The 23120-nt window shown below is 43.3% G+C and overlaps 1 protein-coding gene, 1 non-coding gene and 1 pseudogene across 9 annotated transcripts in view; all 3 read right to left on the reverse strand.

Annotated features, from left to right (window-relative positions):
• Nucleotides 1–23120, reverse strand: part of LOC110346853 (inactive serine/threonine-protein kinase TEX14-like) — a 49349-nt gene that overhangs the window by 20766 nt on the left and 5463 nt on the right. For 4 of the 8 annotated variants that reach the window (XM_087191420.1, XM_087191421.1, XM_087191423.1 and 1 more), the window contains exons 1-5: nt 18657–20867; nt 13129–13246; nt 11032–11316; nt 5734–5842; nt 27–103 (exon numbers count right to left, since the gene is read on the reverse strand). In XM_087191420.1, the coding sequence (XP_087047546.1) occupies nt 5802–5842; nt 11032–11316; nt 13129–13174 (372 nt within the window). In that variant the 5' untranslated portion in view covers nt 13175–13246; nt 18657–20867 and the 3' untranslated portion in view covers nt 27–103; nt 5734–5801. Of the gene's footprint in view, nt 1–26; nt 104–5733; nt 5843–11031; nt 11317–13128; nt 13247–18656; nt 20870–22829; nt 23008–23120 lie in introns of those variants that run through there. The other 4 variants (XM_087191424.1, XR_015443139.1, XR_015443138.1 and 1 more) reach the window with 4 other exon arrangements.
• Nucleotides 6766–11016, reverse strand: LOC147823747 (multiple coagulation factor deficiency protein 2 homolog pseudogene; annotated as a pseudogene).
• LOC147823748 (small nucleolar RNA U3) lies at nt 20493–20710 on the reverse strand. The gene has a single exon (XR_015443361.1). It is a non-coding gene; the product is annotated as a small nucleolar RNA U3 (small nucleolar RNA).

Here is a 23120-nt window from a genome sequence, read left to right on the forward strand (position 1 = left end):
TGCGAATAAGTTATAAAAGCCCATACCTTTGTACTGGTTGGAACTGTGACCTGGTGAAAATCTCAGTGTTCTTTCCAAGGATTTCCCTTATTTGGAACTTTTCCTTGATTGAAATAAAAAAGAAAATTATTTTCTTTAATTTTTACTAAGCCAGATTACTATTTCATCCCCAAGATTTTCCTTGGTCTGCTCTAGAATGAGAAATAATCTGGATTAAAAAGTGCTTCCCTAATTGGGTTTGGACTGAATGCTCTGGAGGAGGTTTTTGCTCTGAAAGTTTATTTTCCTTGCTCAGAGGACAGGACTATATTCTGACACTCAGAATACAATCAAGTCATTCACTAGCCTTTCCGTTATAACCACACAGTTATTTCTGGAAACAAACGTTGCTTTATCTTTTCAAGAAGGCAAACTGACCCAATTTCTGTCAACAGACACTAGAGGGCGTTAAAACCAAGAGCGTTCGTTCACTAAAGATTCCAAATAGGGGCCTGGGATTTAGCTCAGTGGTTCTGCCGCCTGCCCTGGGATGAAGTGACTGTGACTGCCCAAGGCTGTGCAGAAAGTCAGTGGAACAACAGGGCTCGGAACCCAGCCTGCATCCACTGTACCGGTTACAGCTCTGGCTGCGGAAGAGAATATATACCAGAGCCCTGGAGGGGGCTGGGACACAAAGTAGAAATGCAAGGCTTTCGCCTACTTCAAATGTTTGCATGGGACTGGCCCTGGGTTTCTGACCTATCTACGTTACCACCCCTCCATCCCAGTCAACCTCCTCCACACCCAAGTAAGGCGCCCATGTTCACCCCAAGCCCACAGAGAGCGACCATGGATAGAGCCTCTGTGGGAAAGGGTGAGTGCTCCAAGACCCTGGAGACTTTTAGCACACAGCCTGAGAGTGTAACTGTTCATCTCAAAGCTTGCAGATTCTTAAAATGCTCCTAACTCCGACAGGGGACTGAATGATGTTAGAGTTGGAAGCTGGAGTGTGCACTGGAAGCAAGGGAGTAAGTTCAGAACCTCCTGCATCTGAGTTCAGAGGGTTGAGATATGACTGAGAACATCTATGCTTTAATAAAAATGTGGGTGCATACCTGAAAAGAGCAAAAGTACACAAGTGTTAAAATGCCTCAGCAACCTAGACAACCTAGAGCACTTCTATCTTGCCTTGTGCCACAGCCCTGGCTGCTGGTCCAGTATTGTCACATAATGGAAAGCTCCTGCTAAGTTACACAGAACCCAAGGCCTCTCAAGGGGCTGAGCAGCATTAAGTTGAATCTGCACTATTGGCTGCTGTTAACTCTGTGCTAAAATGCTAAGCAAGCAAAGAAAATGACCGTGAAACTCTGGCTTCCGGAGCAGAGAAGGACATAGAAACTAAGTTCTAGTTTTTGTTGTATGAATAACTAGCTCTCCGGCTTGGCCAAATTCTGGTTGCTTAGCAAAGATAACTACATCTGCTGTATGCCACCAAGAAGCCTAAAGCCTAGTGAGACAAGAGAGAAAAAAGCAAACAGCGACTACTACAATGTATACTATACAAAATATGTGGGAGGGGCCAGGGATTTAGCTCAGTGGCTCCGAGGACTCCTGCCTTGAAAGTGCAAGGTCCTGAGTTCAATCCCCATTTCAAAAAAAAAAAAACCCAAAATACATGGGAGTATACATAACATGACATGTCAATATCATGAAGCTGGTGAGAAAGGGCTTGGGGCTTCATTCTAATGAGGGGAGACCACTGAGCCTCAACTTTCTCACCTGTAAATGAAAGGGTGAGACAAGGTGATCTCTAAGGACCCTGCCAGCCCTAAATTTATCTGTGATCCAACAGAAAGTGAAGCCAAGAGATTCTCAAAGGAGTCTGTCCTAGGGCTTTCCATAGCCTTGCAGTTGAGCAAATGCACCTTGTGTTTCTTCAAAGTTCTCCTCTATGGGACCTGAGGTCTACAAAAGGAAAGGAGGGGGGAATGGAGGGAAAAAGGAAAGAAGAAAGGAATGAAGGAAGGAGGTTCACTGAGGTCAGACATACCAAAAAGTTGAGGGACAATTTTTTTTTCTGATGCTGGGAATCAAACCAAGGGCCTTGAACATGACTAGGCACGTGCTTTACCACTGAGATATATCCCTAGCCCACTTGATGTTCTTAAACCTTGAAAATCTTCATAAGGACTATATTCATGGGGCCCCTGTACCTCTTACAGAAAAAGAACAAACTTGTTTCACAAACAATAAGTACTGATTTGTGCTGTACGTCCCCCTCAACAACAATCCCCCCACTCTACCTCCCATTATGAAGAGGAATTTTGTGAGTTTTCTTTATACTATTACCTCCTACTTACCTGACTCTTCCAACAAATCTGTTTTGATTCTTGGGAGCTTTATCAGAAAAGTCAAAGAAGGTTAAAAAAACAGCCCATTATGAAAAACTAGTCTGTGAGGTGAGAAGTAAAAACAATAGTTCAAAAAAAAAGTTCCTTTTGTAGAAAGGCAGTGACTGGGAGGAGCACAAGGGGGTTTTTTTGTAAGACTTGTAATGTCTCTTGACCTGGGTGCTGGCTATGTAACTGTGATTGGTTTGTGAAGGTTCATGAGCTACACACTTACGATTTGTGCACTTTTCTCCATGTTAAATGTTACATATGTGTATACATATATGTGAATGTGTGTATATTTATATTTTTATTAAAGAGTTCTTTTTTTTTTTGGTACTGGGGATCGAACTCCAGTCCTTGTGCTTGCAAGGCAGGCGGCGGAACCACTGAGCTAAATCCCCAGCCCTATTAAAGAGTTCTTAGGGCTGGGGATTTAGCTCAGTGGTTTCACCGCCTGCTGTGCAAGCACAAGGACCGGAGTTCGATCCCTGGTTCCAAAACAAAAAAACAACAAAAAAGAGTTCTTAATGTCCTAGTCTGCCCATGGAAAAAAAATATATAATAATTGAAACTGCTCTGAGTTTTCAGCAGTGGAAACAATTGGAAATTACATGTGTGGTTAGGGTACCCAAGATGGCCAGACTCAGGCTTTCTGCCTAGACCTTCCACTTGCTAGTGAGTCAACGTATATTATGTAACCCACACATGCGCAGTAAATATGGAAACAAGTAGTCTGTGTTATATAACTTTTTAACAACATGGTCACTTGGTATAATATCATATACAAAAGTGTGGGACTTTCCAGGGTTGCTCCCCATGCTGCTGAGATATTAAGGGTATGTTACACATTCCCACAGCTCCATGTCTTTTCTTTGGGTTACCCTAAGCTCAGGTGAACCTTCCTAGCCTGGGCTGGTGGCAGAACAATTGGCACAGTGAGCAGGATTTGCTACAGCCTGGTGTGGAGCCCTCAGCTCCCCCAGCGAGTATGTGATACTCAGTGGCGAGCCTCCTCTCAGTGTGGACCCCGCCCCCCTCAGGCCTGAAAGGAGGCGGATGGGACACTTGTTTTGTTAGAGAAAGCCTTGCATGCTTTGGAAGAGACCTGGAGAAGAGTGCTCATGCTATTGCTGACATGATGGGGCAGGCGTTTCTTACTAGCTTTAGGGCTGAGACAGAAGCCTAGTTAAGATGAGACACCTGCATGAGGGAGTTGAGATAAGAGATAGGTGTTGCTCATAAATTGTGTCCAGGAGTGGACGCTGGTGAGATAACAGAGTTCACAGGCATGAACTCAAATACTGAAGATATTGAGCCAATTCCATGCAAGAAGGCCCGTCCAACAGTGATACAGAAAATGAAGCAACAGCAGCCCATGGCACCCAGTGGGTGCTGAAGTATCTCAGCTCCTAGGAGGTATCTATATTGGAGATATACACTTTATATTCCTTAGGGATATACAGAAGTTGCCACTCCCTTAATGCTATGGCCCCAACAGCAATCTGTAACTTTCTTTTTTTTTTTTTTTTTTGGTACCAGGGATCGAACTCTGGTCCTTATGCTTGCGCAGCAGGCGGCGAAACCACTGAGCTGAATCCCCGGGCCTAGCAATCTGTAACTTTAACAGGTTCAGCTTCTTGTTGATCTGGCCTGACTGACTCTTGCCCCCAATAGGTCTACCCACAACTGTGTATGTGTGACCTTCGTGGGCATCCCTGTTTGCCCCTTTCCCCTCTTTATCTGCGGTGTCTGTGACACAATGTGGTTATAACAGCCCCACCTCCTAGTCTCTGTCTTCCATAGGCTGGCCACCATAGTAGTCACTTCATTAATTCAGCCCCTCACATAGGAAGCTAGGATGGCCATGAGCAACCCAAAGGGATAGAGCCAGAGGCAAGCCCCTGTAGGGAGTGGTGAGCCCCTATCCCAGAAGATACCTCATACACTGATGGCTCAAACCACGGGCAACTGGCTGTTTAGACAGCTGTGGCAGTGTAGCCTTTGATTGACATCATAAGATTTGACACAGGAACAAGACAGAGCAGCCAATGGGCCAAACTAGACACTGTATGGTTGGTAACAGCACATTAGCTGTTATGCCTTGTATCTAGATGTCCCCCCAAAGCCTCATGTGGTCATGGATGGGGCTTTTCAGAGGTAGCTGGATCTAGAGTGTGTGATGCTAGGATGAAGTGTGTGATGCTGGGATGAAGGGTGTGTGATTACTAAATTAGTCCACTGATTGGTTTGGCATACTTTTGGGTGTAGGTAATGGGAAGGCCCACCCTCAGTGTGAGTGCTATCTGCCTTAAGAGTGCGTAGCCTGGATAGAATATAAGGGACAGAAAGAGGCCTGTTGCTGTCGCTTGCTGCTTGCTTCTTTCATTCCCTCCTGCCTTCTGCCTTCCATGGTGTGAACTGTTTTTTCTCCTCTGTGATGGCCCCCTGCTTTGGAACCAGCCGATCATGGAGTGAAACTTCGACAACCTTGTGAGCCAAAATAAGCCTTTCCTCCTTTAACTTTAGGTGTTACGTATTTTGTCTCAGCATTGAGAAAAGTAAGTAAGATATTGCCATCCCCACTCAAAATTTGTACTGACAGCTGGGTAATATGCAGGGGGCTAATTACAGCTCACCACATGATACTTGAATGACTGGACAGTCATGCACCCCCCCATCTCGGGCCAAGCCATTTCAGATGATTTGTAGGCTTGAGCCATCAAAAATGTAAGAGTATCATGTCACTGGTCATAACCCTTTAGCATCCTCCAGAAATGATGAAGCAGATACCCTGGCCAAGATGAGATGACTAGAAAAAGTTCCAGGGGTGGACACAGGCACTTGGCCACACTGATGACTGTTGTATGTGGGGCAAAAAAACTGTGTCAGCTATGGTGCAAGCTTGGGGCCTGCCTATTATGCTGGCCAGTGTCCAAGCTGCCTGTAAGCAAGGTCTAGTGTGTTCACCTCCACACTCCTGAAGGACGAAGGGCCTACAGAAACCACTGGACACCATGCTCCACGTAGGGATACCCAGCACAAACACTGAAAACTTCATCTACTGTGCCCAGTAGCTGAGGCTTCAGAGCAAGGCATGAGTAATGCCCACAGCATGGTGGTATTACCCGCTAGCTCTTTTACCCCTCAGGGTGCTACCATAGTTACTAAAGTTAAAGTTACTGCTCTTGCCTTGCATATACCGCCTATTCTTTTAATTATACTCAATGGACCTCAGGACTGTTAAACGAAGTATATCAGTTACACAAAACTGCTTTGCAGAATAGGATGGCCTCGGATATTCTCACAGCCTCATGAGGTAACATTTGTGCCTTGATAGGTTCTAAATGTTGTGTGTACATACCAGATAAACATGCCAATCTCAGTCAGGCATGTACATGATCTGGAGTTAAAAATTCATCTGTTCTGTCCTCAGAAGATTCTGGTGAAGATGATGATGGTGTAGGCTGATCCTATTAATAATGCAGGAAATCACGTTTAAATTGCTGTTCACTGTAAACCAATCCTTTACAGCTGGATGCAGGGTTAATCAGAGGGTCATAGAAGACCACCCAGCAGTCAGCTGAACACTGAGCTGGCTCTCCCAGTCTGTTGGTGCGTGTGCCTCTGCTCACCTTCGTGGTGAAGAGGCAGTCGTGAACTGCTTGGAATAAGTGTAGAGGAATGAGCATCCAGAGTCTCAGCCTCTCATGTGCGGAACAGGTAGGGATGAGACAACTTTTCTGTCTAAAATTCTAAGTGAGAAGAGAGGCCCCAGACCACTGAAGCTGAGGACCCAATTTACAACCCCCGATCCCTCCAGGGCACAGACATGATCCAAAGTCCACACTTTGGCATCGGCCCACACATGAGGAGGCTGAGGCTGCTCAGACCTCACAACTCCTTCAGGTATTACAGTTTCAAGGAAAGTGAAGGAGCATGAGATTTAAAATAACAATGCAATCTCAAGAATAAAAATAAAACTGAAATATTAAAAAGTAACGGAACATCTCAACTTGACCCCTCCTTTTTCTTCTTATTTTCCTGCATTCAGTACCAGCTTATGACAGGGCCAGAAAACTGATTCTGTTCTCCCACCTTCAGCCATCAGCATCCCTTTGCTGAAATTTTGTAGCTTCTTTCCTCAGACACTACTTTTGCCACAAACTTTCCCTTCCTGTGTGCTAGAGACTGCAATACTGATTATGCCCCAAAGCAGGCTGTGAGCAGTGCAGGCTGTAAAGACTTAACCCCATAATTTGCTTGTTTATAGAAGTGAGTCTAACCAAAGCCTACATGCCAAGGTCAGAGTAACTCGCACGCAAATTCCATTCCCACAACTAAAACCTTCTTAACTAGAAGGACAATGTTCTAATTACAACCATATTTTTGTCTATTCTTTTTTTTTTTGCATGTCATTTTGTTTTATTGGTCATATATCCAGAATTCATTATATAAATCTTTTAAAATAATGAGTTATTACAAGAATAGTTTACAAGTCAGCTCTGATTGCACAAAACTTGACACAGGAAACCATTTTTACAAATAACATATGTTTTCTTATAAGAATACTTTAATAAAGAAAATAAGTCTCTATACATCTTGCAGCAAATTTTATGCAGTTTCTTTTTCCCATTCAACTATCATTCTGGCTTTTCCATTACAGCGTGTCTATCATATCCAATAAACCAAATTCCCATCTGCAGCTTCTTCTCACTTTCAAATACTACTGAGATTCGCACTGTTAAAGAGATTGGAGGCTTCCCTTTCTACTCTCTTCTGAAAGAATTCATGTATTCAGGCTAGAAGAGGTAATTTAAACAATATTCCTTCAAGAGAGAACTTGGATCAGGGCTGGGGTGCTGCGCAGTGGTGCAGCACTTGCCTAGTGTGTGTATGACCCCGGGTTGCAAACCCAGCTCCACAAAGAGAAAGCAAAGACCTTGAATCAGCTTAATCACCATGTTTGATGGAAGATCTTTCCACTTCCCATCTACACTAGAGCAGCTAACAACTTGGACCTCCCTTACCAAGTCTTCACATTCCCAAACCACAAAAAGGAAACCCTGGTTGGCTGGGGATTTAGCTCAGTGGTTTTGCCGCCTGCTGCGCAAGCACAAGGACCCAAGTTCAATCCCTGGTACCAAAAAAAAACCCCTGGAAATAAGAATGAAATACAAATATTAAGAAAACTAAGAACATGTGCTACTGATGACAGAATGCTTTTAAATTCAAAATCTCTCCCAGGTTGAAGATCACAGAAAAGAAGTAGAGTATGAGGATGTGGCAGTAGTTATATAAAATACTGAAAATCTGAACAAGGTTAAGGACTTAAGCCAGTGGTGTATCATTTCCAAAATGCCAGAGGATACAGAATCTTAGACCTGTAGTCAGCTAAACCCAGTACTTAACATTCTTATGCTGTGGCTTTGACACAGCCTAATAAATAGCCACTTGCCCCAGCAGGTACTCACCTAAGCCATGGGAATTTTGGAAACACCAGCCACACTCACTGGAAGAGGCAGGACCCACGGGTGATACGTCTGGCACTCAATCCAGCCCTTCCTTCCCTGTTACTGAAAAGCGTGTCCCCCTTGGCAAAGCTTTCTTTTTTTCCTTTTCTTTCTTTTTTTTTTTTTTGGTGCCAGGGATCGAACTAGGGTCCTTGTGCTTTCGAGGCAGGCTGTGGAACCACTGAGCTAAATCCCCGGCCCAAAGCTTTCTGTCTTGCTTTCCAGGTAGAATGAATCAAAGTCAAGAAACGAGCAGAATTCGAAAGTTAGGTTTCCTCAGTGCTTGGCTCCAATTTGTCAACATCCTTAAAAGGGCTGTTTCATTAAAGCCCTTGTCCAATGAGAGATACAAAAGCACTTAGGGACTGCTGCGGATGCCCTGTTTCTCTTCTATTTCTCTTGATTTTTTTTCTTTCTCACCCCAATGTAACAAAATGCTACAGATTTTTACCAAAATGCTGCAGCAGTAGTTGCAAATGAGTTATTTCGTGTTACCAAAAGCATTCCATCACATTATCACAGGTGATTTTGCAAATTCAGCATAGTTGATGTATCCATCATTGTTCTTGTCATCATCTCTCAAAATACCATCTATTATGCTAATCAGCTCATCTTCGCTCATTAGTGGTGCCTGCTCACTTCCATCCTCCTTATGCATGTGAGTGATGGCTGTGGAGAGCTCTAAGCTGTCAACCAAGTTATTGCCATCATAGTCGTGCAACCTGAAATAATGGAGCTGCAGTTCTTGTGGGGACATCGTCGCCTCTGGTTTGTTAATGTCACCTTCAAGATGCTTCATGATATGCTCTGGGTTGTGCACCGTGTGCTTATCCAGGCCCACATTGCTGGGATGGAAGGCATTGGCCCCAGGATCATGGGCTCTGGCACTGGAAGCACAAAACGCCCTCACCAGGCTGTACAGGAAGGGGATTCTGAGCAGCCACAGGAATCTCATGGTGACTGGTACCTTCACTGTCCCCACCACGAATGCGAGGCCCTCCCGGGTGAGCCTCGCCAGCCCCTGTCCCCAGACTGCTTTTCCCCTGTCTATTCTGTTCCTAATTTGAGAATGCTTTGTCTCGTCTTTCATAAGCCTTGTTTACATTAATTTCCATAGAAAATGCATGACTGTGCATCCTTGCACATAGTCCTGCCCTTGCATGTAGCTCGCCTTTACCCGAATTGATTACTAATAAAAATCAGTGGCTTGGACTGGCCAGCACCTTTGTTGGTTGCACCGGCATTGGTCATCCTGTCACCCCTTTTTCTGTCTCTCTCAGTTCTGTCTTTCAGTTTTTTTTTTCAGGCCTGCGTCATACAGAGTAGGAGACTGGAGCCTACTGCAGAGGTTTCCAGTAACATTTCAGGGATCCCCAGTGCCTGTGCACTGAAGGGCTGTTCCCCTTTATCTCTCACAGCACACCCAGATTTCCCTAGCTTCCCCCACCCCATGCCTTCCCCACTTCCCTGACTAGCCCTGCCTCTCCAGTCTAGCTGATGTGTTCAATGTATGTCCTAGCTCTTACATGACAGAAAGAATACAGTCTTTCTGAGAGGTTTGTGTGATGTGATTAAATACAATACTGTACTCTTTTCTTCAAAAGACCTTACATTTTATCACTATTGTACTTTTACATCATATCATTCCAATCACTGTCTCTATCCTTTAGATGATTGTGGTCCTATACAGTTAGTATATTTACTATAGATATTACATTGGTGTCATAACACATAAAAACACCTCATTTCTACTTTATTACATCCTTGGTTCAATTTGGTTCTCTGGGCCATATAACTTACACTGTAAAATTTCTCAATGGTCATGGATGCATCAGAGCTTGCTTGAAAGGCTTCACTAGGCTCTGGCTGCTCATATTTCCTGGGGGACAGGTGCCTGATACTTAATGATTATAATGCACTCCAGAGTCACAGACTCTAGTGGTATTGGGAGACAATACCACAGACAGGTGGTATTGGGAGAGCGTGAAAGGGACAAAAGGCAGTGTGAGAGCTGAGTGTGGTGGTTCACGCCTGAAATCCCAGCCTCAGGAAGCTGAGGCAGGAGGATTGCTTCAAGTTCGACACCAGCCTGGGCTACATAATGAATTCCAGGGTAGTCTGAACTACATAGTGAGACCCTCTCTCAAAACAAACAAACAAAACAAAAAAAACCCCAAACAAACAAAAGGCAGTGTGAGAAAAGAGATTCATATGCATTCTGCCAAGAGTGGCTGTGCACAAGGTTCAGCACACAGAGCAGAGACGGTTTAGCCTGGGCCCAAAGCACAGGCTTGGATCATCCACCCTGGTCCCCACCCATTCAAGAGTGACACTTGATGAGGAACAGATTCTAAAAACCAAAACACCTAAGCCAACAGATTTTCTGCCTAAGATAAATGATAACTGTAGATGTCCGTTTCTTTAGCTCAATGATATCCCACTATCCTCATCAAGAGCAAATTACCAGGTGAAAATACAGTCTTCAGTTGTAACCTGTAAATCTATAAACTGAGGACAGTAAATGTCAACTGTCTCTGCGTTTCTCTGGCATAGACCCAGTGGATTTATTTCTAGCCTAGAATATAATGCAAAAAAACAAGCAGGAGGGACTGGTGGCCTACCTCCACCCTTACGTAAGGAAGGTTTGCTTTCTTTTTTTTGGTACCAGGGATCAAACTCGGGTCCTTGCGCTTGCAGTGGCAGGAGGCAGAACCACTGAGCTAAATCCCAGGCCCAGGTTTGATTTCTTGACAGGACCTTACTTCCTTTGGATGAAGGGATCTTCAGTAATGGAAAAATTTGTGAATCTCTGAATATCTATGCATGTAGGAAGCGCTGCAGGGTGTAAGTGCAGGGTATGCTGCTTTCCCTTGGCATTCAAGTTCCCAGAAAAGGTAAAGAAGAGAGACGATCAAGGAAAGGAAATATGCCATGAGGCAGGAGGATCACTTCGAGTTTGAGGCCAGCCTGTGGTACATAGTGAGCTCAAGGCCAGCCTGAACTACATAACAAGACTCTGTCTCAAAAAGCTAAAATAAATAAATAAATAAAAATAATAAATAAAGGAAATGTGCCAGAAGGCTAACACAGTTTTGAGAGCTGATAACTTGTTAGAGCTCACCCAACCAAATTTCCCCAAATGAACTTACTGGTGAAGCTCTGTGGCCCAGGCTGCCTGCCACGTTTCTTACTGTCATGGTCACAGTTGTCCATTTTCCTCCATTTGACATCATTTCCTCCTGGCTCTTCTTTCTCTCTGTGAAACTCCACAGCTCTCTGCCAGTCCATATTTTTAGGGCCCCTAGCAGGGGGCTGCAACAAGGGCCTGGACCCGTGTACAGCCTCACTCTTCAAAGTCGAACCGCTCTGAGGATGCCAAGGAAGGACCGGGAGCTCTCCACTAGCTGCCTTCTCAGCCGTTTCTTTCACCTCCGCTGCACACAAGCGGAAACAGCCTTGAAAGTGTCACCGTGAGACTGGAAACAAAAGCTTCCATCCTAGAGATGTGTGACCCTACTCTAGCCCACACTGTAATAATAGCTGCCTTTGTGCAGTTGCATCTTCCTTAGCTTGCCCTGTTTGGCTTGATGGGCAGGGGAGAGCAGATGACAGGACAGGAAAGGCATTTCAGTTAGTTACCCCCAAACAGTCCTTGCTGCTGCATTCCACTTGAAGACAGCAGAAAGCTTGCAGATGGATACTCTTGATAATTTAACAAAAACATGTACATTTGAAATTCCTGGAAATGGTAGTTAATGGAATGGGTTTGATTTGAGTTTGCCTAGTTTTTCTAGACCACTGAGCTCATACGTTAGGGGTATGAAGATATATGCCTGTTTTCATTTCAAACATTCCAGACTTCTGCTAAGGTAACTAGTACTAAAAAACAGACAATGCCAGTAATCCCAGCACTCCGGAGGCTGAGGCAGGAGGATTGCATAAGTTCAAGGCCAGCCTGAACTACACAGTGAGACTGTCTCAATCATCAATCAATCAGTCAGACATTGTGGCTGGGCATGGTGGCACATGCATATAATCCCAGCACTCAGGAGGCTGAGTCAAAAGGTCTGCAATTTAGAACCCAGCCTGGGGAATTTAGTGACTTAGTGAGACTTTGTCTCAAAATAAACATTCAAAAAAGCTGGAGATGTGGGTTAGTACCAAGACCCTGGTTCAATCCCTAGTACCACAGCAACAACAATAACAGCAGATACTGTATCCTTTTACTATGCTTACAAGATAAAACAGATAACAAAGGATAATGTTCACACATATGGGAGAGTTCATACAGTTCATACAGTATGGGAGAGTGACTCCACTTTAATAAAGTTTATTATAAAACAAGTATATGTGGGCCAGGGATTTAGCTCAGTGGTTCCACCACCTGCCTCACAAACGCAAGGTCCCAGGTTTGATCCCCAGTTAAAAAAAAAAAAAAAGTATATTGTGTATGTTTCCTTTTTTTGTAAATGATTTTTGCTGTGTTGTTCAGACTGGTCTCAAACTCATGGGTTCATGCGATCCTCCCACCTCAGCGTACTGAGTTATTACTCCAGGCATGCACCACTATGCCTGACTATGTGTATTATTTTATTGTGCATGTTATATAACACATGCATACATGTATGTATGTATAAAATAGAAATATTTCCTATAAGGTCTGACAATGAAAAAAGCATTTCCCTTATGTACTCTGTAGTCAGAAGGGCTTTGCTTTTAATATGGAATTATCTCATAGAAAAAAATGTGGGAAGACATTGCTAAAGTTTTAAAGAGTGAAATACAGAATATGTATTTAGGGATATCATCCAGGGGCTGAGGGTGTAGGTTCAGTGGAAAAGCAGTTGTTAACATGCACGAGGCTCTCCCTCAGTTTGAGCCCTATCACCATGAAAGACACTGAAAAACAGACTGTGTGTGTGAATGAGAAGAAATGCACTTAAAATTTCATTTTGTCTATCAAAACCCATGACTTCATACTCATTTTTCCATTTTAAGTGTAATCTAACATGTTTCCTGACTTCACATTTTATATTACAGAAGTCACAGATATCCCACACTGATCCTAAATTCCATAGATTTTGGGGGGAGGGGTTAGATCAGGGTGAACATAAATAAATACACCAGTTTGTTCAAATTCCTAACAATTCAAAGCCCAGAACCATCCCAGGACTCCCTGCCCTATTCCTGGGGTTGCACTGACTCCTGTCTGCCACCAGAGAGCGCCAGACTGCAAGGTTCCTTACCTGGTAGAGCCCTGCGGAGAACTAGGTGACTCGGGACCTCTCGCATGGGTTGACATGAGGAAAAGTGCGCTCTCTAGCTCTGTGCCTTTGGCCAACGCATTGGTCTTCCTTTCCCTGACTGAGAAATGAAGACTGGGTTAGAAGATCTCTGAAGATTTTCCCAGTTTCCAAGTTAAGATTTTACGATTACAATTTTTTCTTGGGGGGCCAGGGATTTAGCTCAGTGGTTTCGCTGCCTGCTGTGCAAGCGCAAGGACTCGAGTTCAATCCTCAGTACAAAAATTTTCAGAAGTAAAAGAAACCCACAACTGAAACTCAGTTGCACCAGACAGAAGTCCGATCCCCTGGGTTGGTACCTCAAACACAGGTGATAGTTTAGGAGAAGTTCAGTTCCTTCCCTTCCATCAGACTTCCCTGGTAACAGGCCCACCTGAGTATCAGTGAGAGCACAGTAACTAACATTGTAAAGATGGCCATAAGGCACCAGGACTGGGAAGAACATTCTGAGACCTTAGTTTACTCTTACGGAGTTCTGGACCCTGACTTCCTGGGTTAGCTGTCTGACTTTGGCATAGAGTAATCTGTCGTGACCAGGTTTTTTCAACTATAAAAAAGGAAGTCTTTTCCTCTAATTTCCTATAATTTTATGATCTACTAAACTAACTCTTCAATAAAGTGTGATCTATGGCACAGATATGATGTTCCCGTTGTTTAGAATGTACCACCGCTCCCCCAGCAGGACTGGAAAGCAGAGAGGTCAGCTTGATCAGCTTCTTTAAAGAACTCTTTGGGAATAACTAACAAGAATCTTTAAAATGATCAAACCCTTTGACCTAGTGACTCTGCTTTTGGGAATCTGTCCTGAGAACATAATTCAAAATGTAAGAAAAATATTATTTGTAAGTCACCGTGACCTTGTTCCTAAAAGAATAAAGAATGCAACGAACTGAAATTCAACCATAGGGGGAATCTAACAATTTCAAAATAAGTTTACAGAGTTTTAAAAAATTACATGGGAATAGGGCCGGGGATTTAGCTCAGTGGTGCCGCCACCTGTCTCGCAAGCACAAGGTCCCGAGTTCGATCCCCAATACAAAAAAAAAAAAAAAAATTACATGGGCTAATACTTATGTTCTAATGCAAAGTGAAGTATCAGGATATAAAACTGCCTACACATATAATTATTGTAATTTTATTTTTTTAAAGCATATAAAAAGTATAGATAAATAGGTAGCAAAATGCTAAACTTTTATTTGGTCTTTTCTGTTCTTTTGGGGAAAGAGGGTGAAGCTGCACAGGCATAGGCATTTCTTTGTTATCTAACAGCACTAATGTTGCTTCTATCAATGCCATGAGTGCTGAGCCTTCTAATGCCAGGTAGGTGTTTCTTCATAAATTCCCTCATCAGGGTAAAATACACTGGTCTAAAATAGCTGAGCATTTTTCTTCATTTTCCTTTATAAACATATTTACCAACCTAAAAGGAAGCACAAACTCTTGTCATTAATCTCAGTCACCAATGAGGGGAGGTCCAGAACTGGCTTCAAAGCTGTAGATTAGGGTTGTCATTTATTACCAGAAGAGAAAAACCAAAATTGATATACTGGTTTAGCTTGAAAAACATTTTAAAAGGAGGGTTTTTTCCTTTCATTATTAAAGGTAGGTAAAGAAAAATATCAGATGATTATTGACTTGATTATCCTGAAATGAAAAGGTATGTGAGAAACAAATTCCTAAGCAGATTTTGACTAATGGCCTGAGTAGATGTTTACTCCGTTGCACAGAATGTTGTAAAGCCTGTTGTTTTTGGAAGTGTTCATGGTAAGCTTTCTTAAAAATTACTAAATACTGAGCCGGGGATTTAGCTCAGTGGTTCTGCCACCTGCCTCGCAAGCACAAGGACCTGAGTTCGATCCCCGGTACAAAAAAAAACAAAATTACTAAATAATTCTGAAATCCAGCACACTTTTTTTTTTTTTTGGTACTGGGGATCGAACTCGGGTCCTTGATTTTTTTTTTAAGTTTTGTCATTTCTATTATGAGTCTTTCAGATGAAAATCTGATGTTGGGTAGGCATTCCTTATACTTTTAGTACCACTCCAGAGGCAAGGAACCATGATGAGCAGTCAGGCAGGCTGTGGATGAAATGATGAGGAACACATAATAAAATACACAAATCTCAGTTTCATAGAAGCTCTTTTAATTCTGCTTTTCTGACTAAAATTGGCATTTACCTGGTCTCTGAAGGTTAATGCCTGGTAACTAAGTCATTACCCAAATCACTTTTCCCTTTGGCCCATCAACAGTACTTTCTCTTGCAATATATTGGTGTGCTACCATATACAGGAAAAATATTAGAGATATTCTATACTTTATACATAGGTTGATGTATTGTTGGAGATTTTTTACTGTGCTGTTTTGGATAAAATAAAGAATTCTGTGTTAAGGCTAAGTTCTTAACTAAGATTGTTTACAAAATCTCATATGACAGTGATGATATCCTTGTTCCAAAATATTTTTAGACATTGCCAAATTTATTAGACCAGTTACTATAGTTTTTTACACAATGTAAGCAATAATATAAAAGAGGAAAAAAAATGATCATCTATAACAGCCTGGAAGAGGAGAGAAAATTGTTAAGACTTAACCCAAAAAACCCCTAAAAACCTTAAAGTAATGAGTATCACTTTTTCTGCTGCTAAAAAGATGAAATTTATATGATGCTCAAGACTGGGATATACTTTTCATCTGGTCATTAAAGCATCTTTGACTTTGGTGTGAAATATATATGACTCCATAAAAATAAAAAGAAAGAAAAGGATAAGTGTTTCCAAGGCTGCGGACATGGGAAAATCTTTATAATTGGTGGGAATCTAAATTACTATAGCCATTAAGGAAAACAATACAGAGGTAGGAAGAAAGAAAGAAAGAAAGAAAGAAAGAAAGAAAGAAAGAAAGAAAGAAAGAAAGAAAGAAAGAAAAGGAAGGAAGGAAAGAAGGGAGGGAGGGAAGGGGGGGGGGAGGCAGGCATGGTGATATCCACCTGTAGTGCCACCTACTCAGGAGGCTAAAGCAGTAGGATAAATTGAACCCAGGAGATAGAGACTGTAGGGAATAGGGAAAAGGAATGTTACTAGAACTCCTGCAGTGAGTCCTAGTCTCCTGTGAGTCACAACAGCACAAGGTGAATTAATATATAGACAGAAATGAGACTTAGAGAAACTGAGCTTTGGGCCTGATCAATGCTGCTCTAGGCATCAAAGACAGACTCCCACCTTGCCACACCATTCACTACATTGGGAGTAACAGATGACTCTTGGAAGGCCGCGGAGATAATCCTAGAACAATGAGGAACTTATGCAGATGAAGATCCTAGGTCACAAGGAATTTATGTTGATTAGGAATCTGTCCATCAGCTGTCTTCAGCTGATATAATCCTGTCCTGGAGCATCACAGCATCATGGGACCACTGAGGTCTTAGCTGTGACTGGGTGCGAAAACAGTTATGTCTCAGCATGCTATAGCTGGCCTGTAGGTAGAAAAACTAGGCCTAATCATAATTTTAATTGTGAAATGATTTTTCCCCAAGATTATGTAGAATTGCTCCCGACAAGATACCAGCCCGGCAACATACCAAGAACCTGTCTCAAAAAAAAAAAATTTAAGGTAATTACCACTATGATCCAGAAATCACACTGTAGGGTATATATATCAAAAAGAACCAAAATCTATTTTGAGGAGATAGCTGTACACTGTATGTTTATTGTATCACTATTCATAATATTCAAGATATGGATCAACTCAGATGTCTATCAAAAACTGAATTAATGGAGCGGGGGATTTAGCTCAGTGGTTCCGCCGCCTGCCCTGCAAGTGCAAGGACCTGAGTTTGATCCCTGGTACCAAAAAAAAAAAGAAAAACTGATTTAAGGGGCCAGGGATTTAGCTCAGTGGTTCCAGTGTCTGCCTCCTAACCAGAAGGTCCCAAGTTCAATCCCCGGTACCAAAAAAAAGGAAAATCTGAGATATATCTGTGTATATATACATATGTACACCCCCACATACACAGTGGGATAGTATTTAGCCATAGAAAGAATAAAATCCAGGGTGGGTCGCCCAATGCATTCACCTCATGGCAGGTGCTGTTCTGTCTCTTAAGACTGTAGATATCGTGAAAGGGAGCTGACACTTATTTACTTCTTAAATGAATATGCTTTTAGTCAGTGTATGTATGTGTTGTGTTTCTCTGATGTTAAGTAACTTTTGTTTTTTGTGGTACGGGGACAGAATCCAGGGTCCTGCACATACTACATAGAAAAGCACTCTAACACTGAGTTACATGTTCAGCCCTTGTTCTCCTCTCTTAAAGGAAACTTCCTGTCCTCTCACACATGTGACTACTTCACATTAAAGGCCTGTGGGTTTGAACAGGCTTGCATATCTTGCAGGTGACACTGTTCACACATCAATGGGACACTACATGTGTTTCATTTCATATTTACTTCTCAGAAGCCAGTTTTTTTCTCATTTTTTAAAAAAATAAATTGTATTTTATTTTATCCCTTTCCCCCCCTCAAGCTTTTTCTCATTTAAAAGTGCTCAGAAAGGCTGGGCACGGTGGCACACTCCTGTAATCTCAGAGCTTGGCAGGCTGAGGCAGGAGGAACGTCATGAGTTCAAGGTCAGCCTGGGCTACACAGTGAGTTCAAGGTCAGTTTAAATTACATAGTGAGACCCTGTCTCTAAAAAATATATATATATAGTGACAAATCACATAGATCTTTAAATACCAATTCTTCAGTTTAAAAATGTTGCTTGGAGGCCAGGGATTTAACTCAGTGGCACCCTGCCTCCCTGACAAGTGCAAGGTCCTGAGTTTGATTCCCTGTACCAAAAAAATATTGCTTGGGAGCCAAATGATGTAGTCAGTAGTACAGCACTTACCTAGAATTCCCTAAGGCTCTGCATTTATCCTAAGCATAGCAAAAAAAAAAAAAAATTATATAATATATATATATATATATATATACACACATACATACACGTATGTATATATTTGCATGCATTATCATTAACAAGCAGGTGGATGGGCTTTGCTGAGTCTTAAAGAACAGGTAAAATAAAGATTTCGGCAAGATCTTCATCTTATCTCTTCCATAACCACAAAGAAGTGTCCTAGAAAAAAATCTTCCTCTAAACTAGGTGTAGTGACACAGACCTGTAATCTCAGTATTCAGGGGGCTGACACAGGAGAACCAAGAGTTCAAGGCCACCCTGGACAATTTAGGGAGACACTGTCTCAAAAAAACCCAAACTAGAAATCTCCTGAATCCTTTTTTTTTTTTGAGACAGGGTCTCACTATGTAGCCCAGGCTGGCCTCCAACTCATGGTGTTCCTCCTTTCTCAGTCTCCCGAGTGCTGGGATTACAGGCGTGCACCACCCCACCTGGCTCTAAATCCTGCATTTTCAGGAAAAACAACCTAAAAATAAGGAGTTTGGTTAACTGTCAATGTGCTGCTTGATCACCTGTTAAAATCTCTTGTGTGATCATGGAAAAGCTGTAGATGTCCGACTTCACCGTGGCTGCCTTCTGAAAGATCACTTCTGGTGAGGCACAGTTGTACAGCTCCGTGGGGAGGGGAACTTGATGCAGGTCCCTGTGTCTACCACTGCCCTGGCTATGGAAGGAAACACACAAGGCAGGGATGGTGTCTTAAAGGGACCCTGTGATCATCGCACAGTGCATCGGTGAAATCTTTGCTGTGAAGACTGGCAAGCTCCTTGAGCTTCTGGAAAGGTAGTGAGACACTGAGCTACTCACACTGCCTCAGCGTTGTTCCAGTGCCTGCAGTTCCTTACCATTCCTGCCCACCCAGGCCCCTCCTGCCCCCGATCATCTGGCCACTCTCCTGCTCACCGGCTCCACTCAAGTCACAATGAGCCATCTCTGTCACTCCTGCATGTCAAGCTATTACCACCTCAAATCTCTGCACCAGTGGCTTCTTCTGCCGGCATTCTCTGCCCATGGAACCTAGCACTAGCACTACTGGTTGCCTCTTGTAACTGAGGTATTCCTTTGAAAGTCACTTCTTTTTTTGGTACCAGGGATTAAACTCAGGACCTTGCACTTGTGAGGCAGGTGTGGTACCACTGAACTAAATCCTAGCCCCTGAAAGTCACTTCTTCAGGGAGGCCTTCCCTGACCATCTAATCTAAAGTAGTCCTGTATCAGGGGCTTCAGAACACTTACTATGTGAATTTCTTTTGTTCATTTATTTAGTGTATTATCTATCTCCCACTATAGTCAGCTCTCTGAGAACAGGCACCTTATCTGTCTATTGTATCACTGCATCTCCAAGTTCACACTAGGACAGGATGCTTGCTGTTCAACAAATCAATGTAAGACTCTCTCAAAACCTCCCTCCAGTCCCATCTTCTGTATCAAAACCACCTGGGACCTCTCTCTACCCCAGCCCTCCTGGGAACTGACCCTCTCAGTTGAGCACTCCGAGGTTCACTGATTGTCTGAGTAACTCATCTTCCAAAACAGATTCTTTAAAAGCTAAATCAACAGATCCTCAAAGTCTCCTGGGCCAACAGGAGTCCTCAGGGTGAGGTCAGTGTTGACTTCTGCACATGACTGTCTTGAGAATCAAACAGATTTATATCACGGGCCCAGAGTGGTAGTGCACACCTGTGACCCAAGGTTCTAGGGATAATGGGGCAAGAGAAGTCCAGCTCGAGGCCAGCCTGGACAATTTAGCAAGACCTTATCTCACACACATACATAATAATAATAATAATGACAATGATAATGATAAAAAGGGAAGCAGATGTAGCACAGAGCTCCCTGGTCAATGCCCAGAATTTCTTTTTTTAAAGTGTTTAAAAAGCGAAAGAACTTTTAAAAATAAGTTATTCAATGGTCTGGCGTAAGAATACATTTTAGAGAACAGAATGATTTTTTCAGACTTCGAGCAAATTTCCCTAAATAATTCTTTTCTAGAGCTTTTGATAGTTAGCAATTAGATACAGAAACTATGAAGTATCGAAGCCATGATGGTACACACCTACAATCTCACCACTCTTGGAGGTTTCAGCAAGATAAGAGCATGCTCAAGCCCAACCCCAGCAACACCAAGCCTTGGTGAAAAACTATTTCACCATAGCCCTTATGGTGTTTAACCGTAACATCAACTTTTCTAAAAAACATCTCTTATTAATCACACGTAAAGTACAGCTTCCTAACTCAACACTCACATGCTTAAAGACACTACTTACAAACTAAGATACGTCAGGTCAACTAAATAAGAATAATCATACATTTTCACCACATTTTGTCTGTGGTGGCACTAAACAGAAACCACTCAGACTGCGTTCCTTCCCCCTCACTCACTCCGAAGAGAGAATGAGAACGATCATCAATGGCAAACGGCAGCTGCAGCAAAGCAACACCAAGAGCCAGCTTCACGCTCAGAAAAGAACACTACGCTTCCTCCTCGTGGTTTCTGGTACTCTACACGATCAGAGAAGCTTCTCTAGTAACGAACTATAGAAATGATCCCTGAAAGTATAGTCTTAACCCCACTTCCCGCGACGTTCCTTCCTCCACGAAACGCACACACATCTCGCCGATGGCGAGGACGTCTTGGGACAACACTTCACACGCAGGCCTACTGACATGCTCCCCGAAGAAAGCGTTTTTCCCTTACCAGGTGCCACAAAGCACTCGGAACGCTCTTTCGCTCTTGCCCTTTCGCAAAAATAATTCACGCCGTCACCTTAATTAACATACGGTCGCGAAACAGCCAATCACGAGCCAGTTACTTCTAGCCCCCCCCCCCGGCCCGCCCCGCTTCCGCCGCGCGGCCGCTTCCCACGCGTCACGTTGACGGCCAACAATGGCGGCACGCCTCGGTTTGGACCGCGGGGCCCAGCAAGGGAGGCCTCTCGCGAGAAAAAACGAACCGAAAAGTAGACGGTGAGAGCCACCATACAAAGCCAAAGACTACGACATCTGCACCCCATACCCCTTTTTTTTTGTACCGGGGATCAAACTTAGGACCTTGCGCTTGCAAGGCAGGCGCGGTGCCACTGAGCTAAATCCCCGGCCCCAACCGCATGCCTTATTTTTAAATTTTATCCTGTGAGCAAAAGATCGGGGATATATAATCCCTTTGGGTACCTACTCCCAATCAAGGAATTTTTACTCTACAAATGACACGGCTGTGTTTAAACGAACAACAGTATTTTATCCCCTCGCAGTAAGCCTAAAGTTGGGTGGCTTCCCATTGCTTGGGACAAGGACGAGGCTTTTCTACATCCTTACCAGGCCGTGCGTGCTCTGGCTCACACTCCCCGCTTGGAGCCCTGCTAGGCGCCCCGGGCTCGCAGGGGTTCCCTTCTGGCCCCAGGCCTGTCCACAAGGCACTCTCCAGCAGGGATTCTTCCCTCAACTGAGCTGTCATTCAGACATTCAGACATCTGTCCAAGTGTCTGTCTCCCAGAACCTTCCCTCGACCTTTTGCAGACTGTGTGTCCTATCAGATTGTCTCCCCTACGCTACAGCCTAGGAACTGCCAAGTGTATCTCCCTAGGTTAGTGGCGGGTCTACTCACCTGCCTAACAGGAGCAAGGCCAAGTAGAGAAGAGCAGCAGAGAGCAGTGAGGGATTACACTTCTCCATGGATCCCTCCTGGTAGTGTTAGCTATGTTAGGGCAGGAAGGCACTACCTAATTACCCTTTGTTCTTTCTGAAGATGTTCCTAGAATGAACAGTGGAAGACAGACATACTGTCATCCTTAGCACAAAGTGAATGCATGCTTACTGTCTGCTATGCTAAAGAGAATGTCTCCCTCTGAAGCAAAGGGCACATATCCAGATAGAAAGGATTCACACTCCATCAACTCAGGGTTCCTCTACAGCAAAGCAACACAGTACATATTCAAAGCTATCTGTCTCTCTTTGCCTGGCTCTATGGAAACTGGGGCAAAGGGAACCAATCACAAAAATGCTGGTATCCTGGCCACTGCTCTTGTTAGGAGTAAAAAACAATCATTCATCTCTGACTCAGTAATTTGGTGTCTTCTACCAGCATCTATCAACCTGTAGATGGCTAATTTGGCAAGTCAGCCCAAGAGAACATACTGCTTACCTCACAATCCTCAACCTTCAAAGAGAACCAACATAGCCTCTACAGGACCAAACCTTCTCTAGTAACAAACTATACAAAGGGTTCTTAATGTTACACTCCCAGCTGTGCGCTCCCTGCCTCTAGTGGGTCCGTTGTGGTCCTACACTTTGCAGTGACAGAGTTGGGTTGTTTGGTTTGGTTTTTGTTTTGGGGAAGAAAGAATACCAGATTAAGTGATCTGGTATTCTCTTTCATAGTTTATAACTCATAAAATGTTGGTCAAAAGACAAAATTCAAAACATTTATTTTTACTTGTAAACCTTCCAAACTTTTCTTTTTAAACCTTCCAAACTTTAAAGCAGCAATTAAGCTCATTAACACAGAGCTTCTTAGCAACTGGTCACTTGCTTTGTTTTCTGCAGGCTTTTCTTTCCTAACACTGGAGAGCTGTGATTACTCTGCAGACTTCACAGAGCCTTGCCTCTGTCAAGGGCGGGTCACAATCACACTGCCATGTGCTAAGGACAGCTGTTCATCCTGCAGGTCAGTGCATATGGCCTCTCACCTGAATAAAGAAATCAGTCAAGTTGAGAGACCAGGTACCTTCTGTTTTGAGAGACAGAGAGCTGGGCGTGGTGGCGCACGTCCATAATTCCAGCACTTGGTAGGCTGAGGCAGGAGGATCACTTCAGGAACACTTCAAATTCAAGGCCAGCCTGAACTACATAGCTGAGACTCTGTTCCTAAAAAGCAGAAAAGAATAAGAAAAAAAGAAAACAGGGGTTGGTGGTGAGAGATGGTACACACCCCTAACACCACATACTCTTAATCATGAACACAATGGTTTGTTAAATAC

The sequence above is a fragment of the Heterocephalus glaber genome, unplaced genomic scaffold (assembly GCF_053883595.1).
Source record: "Heterocephalus glaber isolate CG9 unplaced genomic scaffold, H.glaber_assembly_v1.0 deba00001564, whole genome shotgun sequence".
NCBI classification, from domain to species: Eukaryota; Metazoa; Chordata; class Mammalia; order Rodentia; family Bathyergidae; genus Heterocephalus; species Heterocephalus glaber.